At 46.4% G+C, this 15,255-nt stretch overlaps 1 protein-coding gene across 6 annotated transcripts in view; it reads left to right on the forward strand.

Annotated features, from left to right (window-relative positions):
- The window catches only part of ATATH8 (Protein kinase superfamily protein), a 164,301-nt gene that overhangs the window by 40,464 nt on the left and 108,582 nt on the right, over positions 1-15,255 (forward strand). For 3 of the 6 annotated variants that reach the window (XM_086491144.1, XM_086491152.1, XM_086491136.1), the window contains exon 2: positions 11,929-12,621. In XM_086491144.1, the coding sequence (XP_086347270.1) occupies positions 11,929-12,621 (693 nt within the window). Of the gene's footprint in view, positions 1-11,659; positions 11,812-11,928; positions 12,622-15,255 lie in introns of those variants that run through there. The other 3 variants (XM_086491160.1, XM_086491170.1, XM_086491178.1) reach the window with 3 other exon arrangements.

Raw genomic sequence — 15,255 nt, forward strand, 5'->3', positions numbered from 1 at the left:
CGTCCCCGAACCTCCTGGGGGTATTAGGGTCCGTTTAGGGTCAAAACCCTAAACCTGCAAAAATACACAGCAGGCTGTAATTTACTGTTTCGGGCTCCGTTTCACGTGCCGGTTGTATCCATAGCAAGTCCTCGAGCTCCCGCACTTGTAGGGCTACTTGCCCTTTGAATCGGACGAGATTTCTGGCGTGAAACCTCTCCGAATTCACCTGTACCTGCGGAGGATAAGCCGCTAGCTAATCCAGTACCTGTGCAAGAGGCTCTTGCCTCGGCAATCGCGCATGAACCCACACAACTGTACATTGGTCAATTGAAAAGCCCACTAGAGGGGCATAACATACTGCCATAGGGGAGAGAGAGGGCAATGCGTAGCGTGCAGGGCATCACTTCTGGCACCGCACTGTACATAGGAGGGAAAGGAAGCACTCCATAGCTCTTAACCTGTGAGAGGAAACTTGAAAATGAGCTCACAGCTGAAAATCACGTTTTTGCCTTCTCTATAGGTAGTAAACTGGCCTCAGAGTGCCAAGTGTCACTCATTTGTGCATTTTCGCGCTTTAGACCCTCGGGTCTAAAAATATCTCACCTGCAGCCTCTGTTGACTTGGCCACAGAGTAACAAAATGATCCTCATGTCAAACTGCACGTAATGACGCGAAGACATTTTCAGGTCCTAAAATAGCAGTTCCCTAAATTTTAGGAGATGCTGCCATTGTACCTTTCTAGGTCATCCGACCCTCTTTGTACATTGCAGCCACACCCAAAACTGAAATGTAGCCTCTGTAGCAAAGGATTCCACTTTGGCTAGTCAATGACCCCAGTTTGGCTAACCATAGTCCTTGTCCAACCTTAGTGCTCTCTTGCCCTCTGGCTTGGACTCCCTCTGGGCAGTTCCACGCTAGCTATGCAATGCAGGGCAGTTAGATTTCCCGAGGAAAAGTAAATAGATAATAAGAAAGAAATCAACAAAAAGGATAGATAGTAGTCACACGCTGGTGACAGTAGGGCAATTTTGCTAAGTTAATATAAAAGAAAACTGACAGTCACTCCGTAGAGCAGAAGAAGCAAAGAGAGCACATGCAACCTCTTGCAGCAGGCTCTCTAGCATTTCTTCTCAAGCAAGAACCCTTAGCAAGACCTGGCGTTTTCCAATAATTACATCAACTTTCAGCGCCAGCGTTTTCAGCAAGTCTGCATCAGTGTTTGTACCTCAGTTGTGCAAGCGTTTTCAACAGACAACACCAGCGTTTTCAGCCCTGCTGTCCAACGTTTTTACGCAGACAAAACCAACATTTTTGCAGCAGATAGAACCAACGTTTTCAGCCATACATTTCGGCGTTTTCAGCCCCTGAATCCAGCTTTTTCAGCCAGTTTAAGTAAAGGGAACTCTTGAGCACAGTTCAGAGCACTCATCTTGAGCAAAGTTCAACATTCAATTCCGCTGCACCTTACAGAGCAGCAGAGACTAGACTGACCAGAGCGTATGCGGCCTTGAGAGAGTCAAAGAGGATGTGTTCGCAGGTTCAATCCCAGGAACCCCGAACAAAGCTCTGGCTCTTTGATAACTTGGTAGCTTCAACTATGCTCTATGGAGTTTAGGTTTGGGGACCCTTTGTGGGTCAGGATGGGTAGAGAGGTATGGAGAGGCCCTTGGTATCTATGATCTCTCGGCTGATTAGAGCCAAGGCCTCCGTGCCACACGAGATCATTAGAGTTAGCGCCCCCTCCCCATGGAGATAGAGGCGCTTACCAGATCAGTCTCCTTTATGCACAGTTTATGGGATACTACCAGAGCCAGATATGCCAGATTGGCCCTTGAGTCCTCCAAACAATTAGCTTTATAGGGGGACACATCATGCTGGTATGCACAGATGTCGTCATGGTTCTAGATACATGGCTTCAGCATGGACAGCTTCCCTCCCTTTCAGTACTCCCGTACTCCATGCACCATCGTTGTCTCTTACATGGGTGGAGATTCCTAGACTCAATTCGCCAGGACCTGACTCAGTTGGACACCAAGAGGACATGGATAGAGCCGACACTGGAGTTGGGTACGAAGATGGCTTTCTATAGAGAGCATCTTCTTGAACTCACAAGGGATGGGTTTGTGATTCGTCCCATCTATATGGATACACATCTATCTCATGGGTTACGATGTGCCATTGGTCAGATATGGACATCTTCACACCAGCTTGAGATTGAGACTAGTAGATTCAGAGGGATAAGAGGAGCTAGCAGGATATGCCGCCTATGCCATACAGAGCCACAGACGGAGACACATTATATATGTCAGTGCACCATGTATTATGAGATACGGGGTTGCTTCCATTGTCTATTCAGAGAAGCCTTCGAACCCTTCTCAAGAGTCATGAGCTATCAGGCCTGGAGATGTGTTGGTGTGTATCTACTTGAGTTACACAGACACAAAGATAGTTTACAGAGGAGATTTGGAGAGAGACAATCCCAGAGCCAGATTACTGATTTCTTCACACCAAACATTGGACAGATAGAGGAGCAGCCACCTTTGCAAAACTCAACTCATACTCGCACCCCGATACTGTCATTGATCGAGCATTGGAACTAGGGAGATTGAGATCCCCACGACTGAGGAGCTTCACAGCATCGACAGAGACTACAATAGAGGATTCGAGCCATGCTATCTCGACATCTTGAGTACAGATGAGGATGGATCCATCACCCATTGTATCTCTCTCTTGTATTGGGCACCCATTGTATCAATGATCAGACATACCCCACACAGTTCGAGCTAGTAGCACCTCTAGATTCGTTTTAGTATTTCTTTTTTTGTACCCAGACATGGTACCAGATTCACAAGTTTGTAACGGATTGGTCTCATAGGTCATTTTGGCCTTTTGAAGATGCTAATATATCATTTTATTTCATTTCTCTCTCACACACACAAGATGATTGCTGGTGACAGGAGTGAAGAAAGTCATAGCAACTATTGGCTGAAAATGAAGACGCTAGGCTATTGTCCAATCATATTTCAGCCCTCCGACGCCTTCCTCGCGTGCAATTTTAAGTATTTCGCATTTGAACGTAGCCATTTGAGGAGAATTGGTGTCAAATCTGCCTACAAAGGTGTGGCTAAGAAAATTTTAGAAAACTATAATCAGTAGGAAAGTTTGGGTTTATGAATAGTATGCATAATCGTTGGAATTTTTGAATTCCTCAGATAATGTAAACTGGAAAATTTTAGCAGAGGATAAGCTATTGCCTTCCTCGTAGAGACAGAGCAAGAGAAGTATTTCTCTTTCTTAGAAAGAATTAAGAATTGAGATGGAAGAGAGAGTGGGAGAATCACCTTCTCGTTTTCCGGCCTATGTGCTTGTAAAAGAACGATTTCCCATCAATATACTCTTTTTTTTTGAGGGGAGGGGGAGGACCTACCTATCTTTTGGTCCTAGTTAGGTGTCAAGTGTGAGATTGTGTTCTCTCTCTCTCTCTCTCTCTCTCTCTCTCTCTCTCTCTCTCTCTCTCTCTCTCTCTCTCTCTCTCTCTCTCTCAAAATCAAGAATTTTTCAGTTATTGTGTGCATTATGAATTAATTTATGAAATTGTGACACCGCATGTTTACAAGTTTGTTTTGGAGAGAAGTGTGTGAGAATGTGGGTACTACACTAAAATTCTTTTTGACATTTTATTTGTAGACCAATGGGCAATGAGAGATTATCAACCCGGTGGTAGTAGACTTGTTGAAGTGTTATATCTTTGAAAAAGTTTTGAGTGGAAGAACTATTTGCCGTTGGTGGAGTTTGCTTATACCACACTATTCATACATCAGTAGGGAAAGCACCATTTTAGATAGATGAGGGTGGGAGAAGGTTCCACCTATCTTGCGCACAAAGGACAAGATTGTCTAGGCTGATCATTTTGTATAGGTTCTAGCCACCTCTCTTGCCAAGGTTGAGGAGGCTTTGCAGAAGTCTCAAGAACGGCACAAGAAAGTAGCAAACAAGCATCGACGTGACTTGCTGTCAAAGGAAAGTGATTGGGTTGCTTCTTCATTTTGAGAAGTCATGCTTGAGAAAGGTAAAGGATAAGGAGAAGCTTTATCCAAAGTTCAGTATGTGATACTATGGGCCCTTTCAAGAACTCGATAAGTTGATCCACCTACAGTGTACACATTTGGTTTTTGTGACTACATTGGGAGAGACCCCACGCATCCCCGAAAAGCTCAACGAGGTATCCTTTAGATTGAAGTTGCCAGATACTTTAAGAGGATTCACCATGCTTTTCATGTGAGTCTACCACAAGCTTTCATGGATGAGGTGCTAGAGGAGCAACCTAAGGTAGAAGAAGCCGTGGAGATTTTTATGCTTGAACAGATCCTAGCGCACAAGGAGTTTAGGAAAGTAAAGGGTAAGCTGTTCCGGAAATACTTGCTCAAGTTTAGGAACTATGCGAAGTGGATGGACGGGAGGACTCCTTAGTTGTTAAGATTCACCTCAGGCTTTTGGTTTAGCTGCGACGATTGTAAAAGTGCACTCAATTCAGCAGGTTGAGTATGGTGCAGTGCGTACTGCACAAGTGAGGAGTCAATTCACTCCTTCGTCATAGATTCACAATAGAATTGAGATCTAGTCACCATTTTGTCTCTAATCATCTTGAAGGTACGGATTTTCTGATAGTACTCTACTTGGTGACTGCTAATATGATATGTACAAGTTTGTTTGTATAAGGGAAGTATGTGCCACTTCCCCCAACTTGCCAGCCCCGTTTTCATGTGATTACTTGCGTCCCTTGTATTCGGCACTTTCTTATGATATTGATCATTCGTTCACGTCCCTCACTCTCGTGTCCCTCTTGCGTTCAGTTTTCAAGTTGCGTTCTTGTGTATGCGTTTGCTTGCTTGCAGGTCCCGTTTGCATCGCAGGTGCGCCGGCGCGGCCCCTTTTCCGCGACGCCCCGAACGAGGGCGTCACACTTGGTATCAGAGCTTCGGCTCGAGTCCCCGCCGACCCGATGTCGACCCGTGGCCCGTGGTTGTCACCACGTTTTCGGCCCGTCTGCCTCGTTTTTCCACGTTTTCTCCGCATTCTTTGTCCGTTTTGACGCATTTCTCTACGTTCACCATCGTTTTTCAGCGTTTTACCTCGTTTTGCCCCGTCTTACACCGTTTGGGACCGGTTTTCATCGTTTTTGAGCCGTTTTTCTCGGTTTTCGTCGTTTTGGACCCTGTTTTGCACTGTTTCACAGTTTTTTCAACGTTTTCAAGCCGTTTTCAAGCAGTTTTTCAGTTTTTCAATATTTTGAATTTCCCTCGGCCCCGGCCACAAGAGCACCCCAATGGCGGGAAATCAAGAAGATGAAGAAGGATACAGAACCGGAACCGCATAGAGCCCCCAAGAAGAACAAAGACAAAAAGTCGCGACAAGACCACCAAGACTCAATGGAAGAAAGACTGGAGGCACGCATCATGGCCTCCGTAGAACACCAAATCAACGTGATGTCCGCTAATGTGAGCGATCTACTGCAAACATAGCTAGGCCAGCGACACGAAGACCGCCTGGGTCCTAGTAATGCCAACACGCGGCGAAACACCCAAAGACGACCGCGGCCCGGAAGATTAGAAACAGTCGACGAAGATGAAGACTACCTGGATGAACGAAGTGAAGGGCGCTACTACAGCCCTGAGAGAACTCTAGAAGATGAAAACAGACTGGGCAAATTCAAACCCATTCCCCCAGAGAAATACAAAGGCCATCGCACCTCACTGGAACTCAACAAGTGGTTCAGAGAGGTAGAAGACTACATGCAGTGGAACAACATATTCAGACGCAGATGGGTGCAAGTGGCCAAAACCTTCCTAGCCGACGACGCTTATGTATGGTTTCTCACTGAACAACCATCAAAGCACTGGGAGGACTGGGAAGACTTACAAAGAGACATGCTCAGCTATTTTGTCCCAGAGAACGAAGGCAACAAAGTTAGAGATTCGTGGCGCGATCTACGCCAAGACGGCCACATAACCGATTACATTGTCAAGTATAGGCGGCTAATGCTCCAACTCTAGCTGATGCACGCAGCAGATCGACTACATGGCTTCCTATGGCCTTAAGCCCTGGGCCCGTCGGGAAGTAGAAAAGCAGAATCCCAACACCTGGGAAGTGGCCGCCAATATGGCCGAAAAGCTACGAGATACAAACTCATCCGCAGGTGTCACTACAAACAACCCTTGCCCCAACAATTTTCCCCCCAATAACTGGCCTAACCCACCCGCTGGGCGAGGCCGCGAATTTATACCAAATAACAGAAGCAATGAACCCCGCTCACCATCGCGCAGCTCTTTTGCGAGCAATTCCTACAGCACCACGTCCAGCAGTTTTGTCCCCAATACTTACAAGGGCAACAATAACAACCCGCGCCCCGATCGCACCTGGTGCAGTGACTGCAGGATTGCTCATGGCTCCTACTACGCTTGTGTACGCAAGCGCAATCAAGCAGCCTCCTCATCTAGCAGGGTCAACACCCTCCAAATAGAAGAACCACCCTCCCCCCCCCCCCAAATAAGAGTCGAAGAACTGGCTAGCTCTGTTGCTAACCAGCAACCCCGGATTGGAGCAGTTTCCCTCCACCCGCAATGCATGGCAGCGGCGATAACGGACATTCAGAACTTATATGTCCAGGCAACAATTGGATCCCAGCAGCAATGGATCATGGTAGACTCAGGCGCCACACACAATTTTCTATCGCCACAATGTGCTGCGCGCCTGGGCCTACGTCTCACCACCGTCAATGAAACGACAGTCAAGTTTGCCTAAGGAAAGGATAACAATGTCAAGGCAGCTCGTCAAGTCAGGATCGAGATGGGTGAATTCACATGTTGACTTGATTTCATAGTGGTCCCAATGGACGACTTTGAGGCAATCATTGGTCTCTCCTTCAACGACAAGTACCTCATTGCACTCCTAGGCATGAAGGTGGACCGATTACTGCTGAATAATCAAGGCAAAGCAGTGACAGTACAAGGCGCCAAACTCACAACAAAGCAAGCTTTCACCCGCCAGGCGCATCTTCAAACCAATCCCCCTCCCATCAACCGCCAAGACCCTGCTCAATTGGCAGCGATGAAAGGCAAATAAAAAGTCTCAGAGACATCTTCCCCCAGACTCAACCTCATGAGTGCAAAGCAAGCAGAGCGGGCCCTCAAGAAAGGAGCTCAGGTTCACCTCTGCATCATGCAAGCAAAGGAACAGCCCACAGCAAGAATCAACTCCATCACCATCGAGCAGGCCAAAGTGGGTGACCCCTCCCTTACCCCCATCCTCCAGAAGTACAAGGATGTCATGCCTCCAGAACTTCCCCCCGGCCTACCCCCTCCACGTCAAATTCAACATGAAATTGACCTCATCCCAGGAAGCACACCCCTGGCGAAGGCCCCCTACCGCATGAACGACACCGAGCTCAAAGAGCTCAAGAAGCAACTCCAAGAATTAGAGGATCAAGGTTTCATCCGGCCCAGCAGCTCTCCTTTGGGGGCCCCAGTCCTGTTCTTTAAGAAGAAAGATGGCTCGATGCGACTCTGCGTGGATTATCGGGCCCTCAACAAGATAACTATCAAGAACAGGTACCCAGTCCCCCTCATGGAAGATCTTCTGGACAGACTACATGGTGCCCAATACTTCACTCGCATCGACCTCCGCTCAGGCTATCACCAAGTCCGCATCGCCTTGAAAGACATTCCGAAGACCGCCTTCCGCACACGCTACGGCTCCTGGGAATGGATAGTACTGGGGTTCGGTCTCACCGGCGGTCCGGGCACTTTCTGCCGAATAATCCATGACAGTTTCCGCGACATGATTGACGATTACCTCATCACTTACATCGACGATCTACTCATCTATAGCAAAACTTTAGAAGAGCACCAGAAGCATGTCGCCGCAGTACTCCAGCGTCTCCGGGAACACCAGCTGTATGCCAAGCTGGAGAAGTGTGAGTTTGCTGTCCAGAAAATCGAGTTCCTTGGTTTCATAGTCACGTCAGAAGGTATTATGGTGGATCCCAAGAAAGTCGACGCTGTCATCAAGTGGGCTCCACCGACATCCATCAAAGAAGTCCGAGAGTTTGTGGGCTTCTGTCAGTACACACGTCGCTTCATCCGCGACTTCAGCAAGATCACTGCACCACTCACAGAGATAACCAAAGGCCACAAACCTTTTCAGTGGACCTCCAGAGAAGAAGAAGCCTTTGAGAACCTGAAGATAGCCATGTGTAGTACCCCCGTCCTCCGACTACCCGACTTCACGAAACCCTTTGAAGTTCACACTGATGCCTCCGATGGCACCATTGGTGGGGTCCTCATGCAAGAGAGTCAACCCATCGCCTATGGATCCCACAAATTCACCGATGTAGAGACGAGATGGACCACCCATGAGAAGGAAATGCTCGCTGTCGTCCACTGCCTCCGAAAGTGGCGACACTATGTCCAAGACAAGCACACAAAGGTCTACACAGATAATATATCCCTCAAGTACTTCCAGACACAACCAAAACTCACCCCCAAGCAAGCCAGGTGGCAAGATACACTGGCAGAGTACGACATCGACATCATTCACAAACCAGGAACCACAAATGTCATGCCAGATGCCCTCAGTCGAATGCCCACCCTCAGAACCATCTCCACAACAACCAGCACCCTACGCCAACGCATCCTCGACGCTCAAAAAGCTGATCCTGTTGTCCTCCGCATGCTCAACGACCACATCTCTGGGAAAGCTGCAGTGGGTCTCTTTGAAGTCAAAGATAACCTCTTCTACACGCATGGAAAAATCTACATCCCCAATGATCGAGAGCTAAAGAAAGACCTCATGTGGGAGGCTCATGACTGCAAGCTAGCTGGACATGGTGGCCAGAAGAGATCTTATGACAAACTCCATCAACATTACATGTGGCCAAAATTGAAGGACGACGTAATCGACTACGTGCGCACCTGCCCAACCTGTCAACTGGTCAAAGCTCAAAGAGTCAAGCCTGCTGGCCTCCTCCACCCCATGCCAACACCCTCCCGGCCTTGGGACATGGTAAGTATGGACTTCATCGTCGACCTCCCCCCCTCCCACGGCCACACTACCATCATGGTGGTCGTCGACTACTTCACCAAGCAAGCCCACTTCATACCTGCAAAGCCTCCCGTCACCGCCTACCAAGTCGCCAAACACTTCTTCGCCAAAGTCTTCAAATACCACGGCCTCCCCTTAGCCATAGTTTCTGATCGCGACACCCGCTTCCTCAGCGACCTTTGGCGCGAACTCTTCAAGGTGCTAGGCACCCAGCTCCGCTTCTCCTCCGCCTACCACCCAAAAACCGATGGTCGAACTGAAAGAGTCAACCAAGGCATTGAAGACTACATCCGCAGCTACGTCAAGGCAGATCAGAAGGACTGGTTCGAATACATGGACGTCCTGGAATTCCACTTCAACAACTCCATCCATAGCAGCACTGGCTACACCCCCTTCGAGCTCTCCACAGGTAAATAAGTCATCACACCTCTTGCACTGGCAACCGGCGACGTGCATGTCCAGGATCTGGAATGTGAAGAGTTTCTTCATCAATGGCAAACCCGCATGCAAAGGGCAAAGAAGAGTCTCGAGCAAAGCAAGGTACGCATCGCCAAATACGCCAACCAAAAGCGAAGGCCTGCCGAACTCTTCCAAGAAGGTGATTTAGTCCTCGTCAGCTCCCAGAATATCACCCTCCCTCAAGGCCTCTCCCCGAAGTTCAACCACCGCTACTATGGGCCATACAAAGTGCTCAAGTCCTACAACGACATCACCTACAAGCTGGACCTCCCATCACACATCAACATCCACAACGCCTTCCATGTAAGTCTACTCAAAAGGTTCATGCTGGATAACACCTATGGTAGAAGCCTCCCCGAATATGGAAAGGATGGCCCGCCACATGAGCCGGAGGCCATCCTAAAGTCGCGTTTTGGACGCCGGGGACAACTTTTCTATGTCAAATGGCGCAATCGCCCCATGACGGAATGCACTTGGGTACCTGAAGAAATCATGCTTCGACTCGGAAGACCCCTTGTGCTACGCCTCTACAACATGCCCACTGAAGAGGAGGACAACACACTACATGACAACAACATAGAGTAGTCCTCCCCTTCACTTGTAACTAGCATCACCCTAGGTAGCTAGACATTTCTGGCAACACTTCACTCCTCCCCTTGTAAATATCCGCCCCAAAACCTCGGCATCAACTTTTGTATCGGCACCTCTCAAAACCCCGGCTTGACGTGGGCGTCAAGCTCTCTCAACCCGAGGGTGTATATAAGGGAAGTATGTGCCACTTCCCCCAACTTGCCAGCCTCGTTTTCATGTGATTACTTGCGTCCCTTGTATTCGGCACTTTCTTATGATATTGATCATTCGTTCGCGTCCCTCACTCTCGTGTCCCTCTTGCGTTCAGTTTTCAAGTTGCGTTCTTGTGTATGCGTTTGCTTGCTTGCAGGTCCCGTTTGCATCGCAGGTGAGCCGGCGCGGCCCCTTTTCCGCGACGCCCCGAACGAGGGCGTCACACTTAGCTATGATATGTGATGTCATGATTGGAATTCCAAGAAAGTGATTTAAGTATTTGAACAAATGTTGAGTACTTTTGCCAATGTGTGTTTGTTTGAGTATGTGAGGTGAAATGTTTGCAATATTTTGTCTCTATTCACTGGTAGGGGTGATATTGATGATAGATATGATCAATGTAGTGCATCTTGACATCTGTTAGACGTGACCTAGATGTTTAACAATTAATAATTATGTGCTAGTGCATGCTATGATTTTGTATTGTCTTGTGAGTGATGTTCAATGCATGTCTGCATAGAGTGAGTCTCCGCTGAATTCTGGTTTGAACTACCGCACTGGAAGAGAGGAAAGGTCGAGCTAGAATTATCCGAAGGGTGGAACCAAATTTGAGTCCAGTGACAAGCAAATACGGTAGGATTTGCGTCACGTTTTGTGGGACCGCTGATATGGCAACGTGGACGCGGGCTGCTTTTGGTTGAGCTATGAAAGCAGTTGACGTTTTGGGGCATCCACTTTTTGAAAGCAGAGTTTTTGGGCACTAGCTTTTTGTAACAGTTATTAATCTAAAGATCAAATTAAAGACGTACTGTAAGGGTTTCCTTTATTAGGGGCCAGTGCATTTGAGTGGAGAACTCCGCTCCACTGTGTCTTGTCTTCGGTTATTAGTTCATGAATGTGATTTTTGATTGTCCTAATACATGCTATTATTTTGGACAACTAAATAATGATTTCATGAGGTTATGAGGTCCAACTAAAGCTTACCAAGGATAATAAGCTTATTGTTGTGCTAGTCAGAACAATCATGGATTACAACGTTTGAGAATGATCTTCATAAGGTTACAAATAAATCTTATTAAGGATAATCTCCGCATCTGAGTAGCTCATCAAGAGCTTTGATCGTAGCTGTCATTAACTAGGTCCTTCTTATGAGCAGTCCTGAGATTGGACACAAAGATTTGTATACAAGAAATTCATGCATAACACTATTTTTGTTCGATACCATGCATTCATATCAATATCACTTTTGAAATATGTCCTGATGTGAGATGAAAAGGAGTGAAAGTGGTTTAATCTTTTCATGACGCTCTGAACACTTGGCTATGAAATTGTTCAGGTAGCAGGAACTCGTTTTCATCAGCATTTGTGAAGGAGCATCAATGTTGGCAATGCAAGATATGTAGAGTTTGTGTCATGAAAATTAAAGTGGAAATCCTCGTGCCATTTGCAATTTTTTTGATGGTGTAGAGTTTCTGACAACTTTTTAATGTAGGTTTGTGAGGTCATGTTTGTAGAGAAACTGCATCATTGTTTCCCAGAGATTGCTCTTTTTTAAAAATGTGCCATATTGACGCTTCAGTATTGCTTGTGCATATGGTTTTGCAGGTCAATTCCACCCGGGAAGAACACCAAATTTGCAAGGGTTCCATCAAGCTGGTCCGGTAACTTCTTCACCTTGGCAGGGTAATGTGGCTAAGCATTTGAAGAGATTGAATGTCAGACGACTAGTTATCTCCCAAGTTTACAGCATGCTCTCTAGCCGAGCTACCAATGCTGGGATTGAAAAGAGATTGGGACAAAGCACAAGGTGTGATTTAGCTCAAGCGGATGCCTCAACCATCTCCTTAGATGTTTGGTCAGGTGAGAGGACAATAGACATGATTTTACCAAAGGAGAGAAACGAAACTGTCAATGTTCTAGAGAATGAGGTAACACAAAAGTGCAATAACGCACTTGAAGCTTCCTCATTGCTTGCAACTGTTGATGAAACAAAGGTTTCAGGTACAGTTAAATCTAGCAGTGGAAAAGTGAATGGTCAGAACCGTGCGCAAGATTCTATGGAGATTGCTGGCATGGCACCATCAAAATCTAGAAATGTTTCAGAAGTACAAAAAAGAAGCAAATTCTGGCAGATTTTAGAAAATGATAAAACTCTTATGAAGAATGCATTTGAAGGTTTTAAGGAAGGCTTACCTTCCGTAAACAAGACAATGCAGAAAGCTGTGACGTTAAGTTTGTGGGAAGATGCTTCTGCAATCCAATCAATTAACATCCCAGTTACCCAATGCTACAGGCAAGGTTTGCCATGTTAACTCTTATTCACTTATTGTCATTCTGAAGGATTTTACACATAAGTAACCTTCATTTCTTTGTGTTCTAAGAATTTTGAACAAGGAAATTGAGTGTTATCAACGTGCTGATCGATTGCTTCTGCTGTAAAAGACTCGTGCTGTAGTGCCTTTATTTAGTCGTACCACACATGTTCTATGACCTGGATTTTGAAACCAGTAGTCTCACAAAGTCAGGGGCGAGGGGATCATGTCTGGACACAAGGATGGTTCTTTCTCAAAATGTGTTTCTTTATTGTTGAGATTTCAGCTATCATGGAGACAGAATGGGGATAAATTTACAGTTCCTCTTTAAAGTAATGCAGAGAAATGCTTTCAAGAATCTCTTTGTATGGGAGTCATTGATGGGTTCATTTCTCTCTTTTTGTTTTTGGACTGGAAGATGAGTGAGCATGGCCTTCTCAATGAAGCACTGGTTCCTTTGCTCCCTTGGACCACAATTAGAGCGCAACTGGATAGTTCCGCTCGTCTTTATGTATCTTAGATCCTCCATCTGTTCGCTGCAATAGTTTGGTAGGTTTATCTTTTGTAAGACAATTAGTATGGATCATGCACACAAGATACACTACCCCGCAATGTTAGCCAAGGTACTAGTCTTAGAATAGATCACTCTGAGATTGCTTGACTTATTTTCTCTTGTAAGGGGACCTTGTTGTGGTTATGCTTGGTCAAAGAGAGGAGCGCATTTATGATCTAGTCACTTTAATCATTCCGTTGTGTGAGTCGCCCCTTTCTTACGCGGGCTGCACTTTATCAAATTATGTCTTTGAGTACATATGGAGTATATTCTTCATGCTTTCTGCTGCACATTTGACACTCCCAAGTATGGTTTTCAAAAGGAGACTCTTGGTGCAGATTCTCACATTTGGATTTAATGTAGTCGACATTCACAGCCATTCGATCTGAAAAGTTGTATATCAGATGCTTGCTGTTACTGTTTTTGCACCCACTGCCGCTCTCTATTTCCTTTCAAAAGGAGACTCTCGGTGCAGATTCTCACATTTGGATTTAATCTAGTTGACATTCACAGCCACGATCTGAAAAGTCGTATATCAGATGCTTGCTGTTGCTGTTTTTGCACCCCCTGCCCCTCTCTGTTTCCTTTTTTTGGGTCCCCTGTTCTGTGCCTCCTTTGCATCAGAATTCTTACCTCCCTCACCCTGTCTCTTCCTGATGCCCAGCCAGGCTGCATGCACGCTCCTTGTGCTCAGCTGCTCAAAGGGTGCTCCACAGTAGATCTGTATATCTTGGCCAATATATGGCCAATCATGATGTTCTTGTAGGTGCTGGGAACCAATGGGTCTGTCATCTACAATATCAGTACCATTGCAAGATCTCACCAGCCAGCTGAAAATCCTCATAAACTGCCTACGGATCATGTGAGCTAAAGCTGGTGATGCTCTGCTATTAAACCATTATGGGCTTGGGCTCTCCTATTGTTTAATCTCCATACATCACGTTTCACCTTTTTCTCTTTGAAGAAACTGCAATGTGTTGTCCTGGAGAATGATGAAGGAGACATCAGCTAATGATCTGGAACGCCATTCACCATGCTCACATGTTCATGCCAACCATCAGGACAAGTGCTAGCCTGCCTATTGTCTGGGGCTGGCTATTATGAAACCTCCTCATGCCCTCTTACTGTCCTGTCACAAGAACAACTCATACATCTCTTCCCCCTATCTAGCCAAATAATGTCGCTTCTTTTATACAAGCAGGAGAAAAGGGGATCAGCATGCATATGTGTTTATCTACCTAATGCCACCTCATGTCGTAGGCGTGCTTGTGTCTCTCTGCACTCGTCATCATTCCAGCCATTGTTGTGAGAAAGTAAGTAGGGAAGGTTTGGTAAATAGCTCACTATATGACAAAGCATGCAATACCTTTGCTATGTGCCTTGCCATAATAGCTGCAATAAAATCCTAATGGATTGTCTCAAAAGCAGCGACAATAATAACTTACATAATCAAGCCACCTTGCTTGGTATGGCTGTTTTTTGGGCAGCAGAAAGTAGGAGAATCGGAAGATGAAGTTGTTGCCTGCTTTTTGTTGGAGTTTTGAGGGTCATCTCCTAGGTTTCCACTTGATCAGGGGGGGAGGGGTTCTTAGTGGGTGCTCCCGCCCTTGTGAGGCTCATATCAGGCTTAGAGGTCTTGGTCAGTGCCCATTGATTGTAGAGCCTGGTCACTGTTGGTGTATTTGCATCCTGTTTTCTTGTAGCCCTCCTCTTTTCCATTTGTGATGCCATGTGGTGTATGAATGGAGTTGGGCAGCCATGTTGCACCCCTCTATAAGGGAGTAGGGCATTGTTGGTAGATTGGGCAAGTACCTTGTACCACCGTTTGCTGCAGAGGATGTCTGGAAGGCTCTTCCATCTCTCTCTAGAGGGATCTTCTCCTAGGGGTCATCAATCACCGACAATCTTGGATAGCCTTCCGGAGCCTCGTGCGATGGAAGAAGGCAGCGTTCCTAGCTCAGATGGAGCAAGACTTATACCAGTTGTTCTTGAGTAGAGACTGAAGAGAGGCATGACGTTCTTTCATGAGCACTCCCCTCCCCCAGTGATTACTTCCCGTGATGTGTG

The sequence above is a fragment of the Adiantum capillus-veneris genome, chromosome 2 (genome assembly GCF_014529385.1).
Source record: "Adiantum capillus-veneris isolate H3 chromosome 2, ASM1452938v2, whole genome shotgun sequence".
Lineage (NCBI taxonomy): Eukaryota > Viridiplantae > Streptophyta > Polypodiopsida > Polypodiales > Pteridaceae > Adiantum > Adiantum capillus-veneris.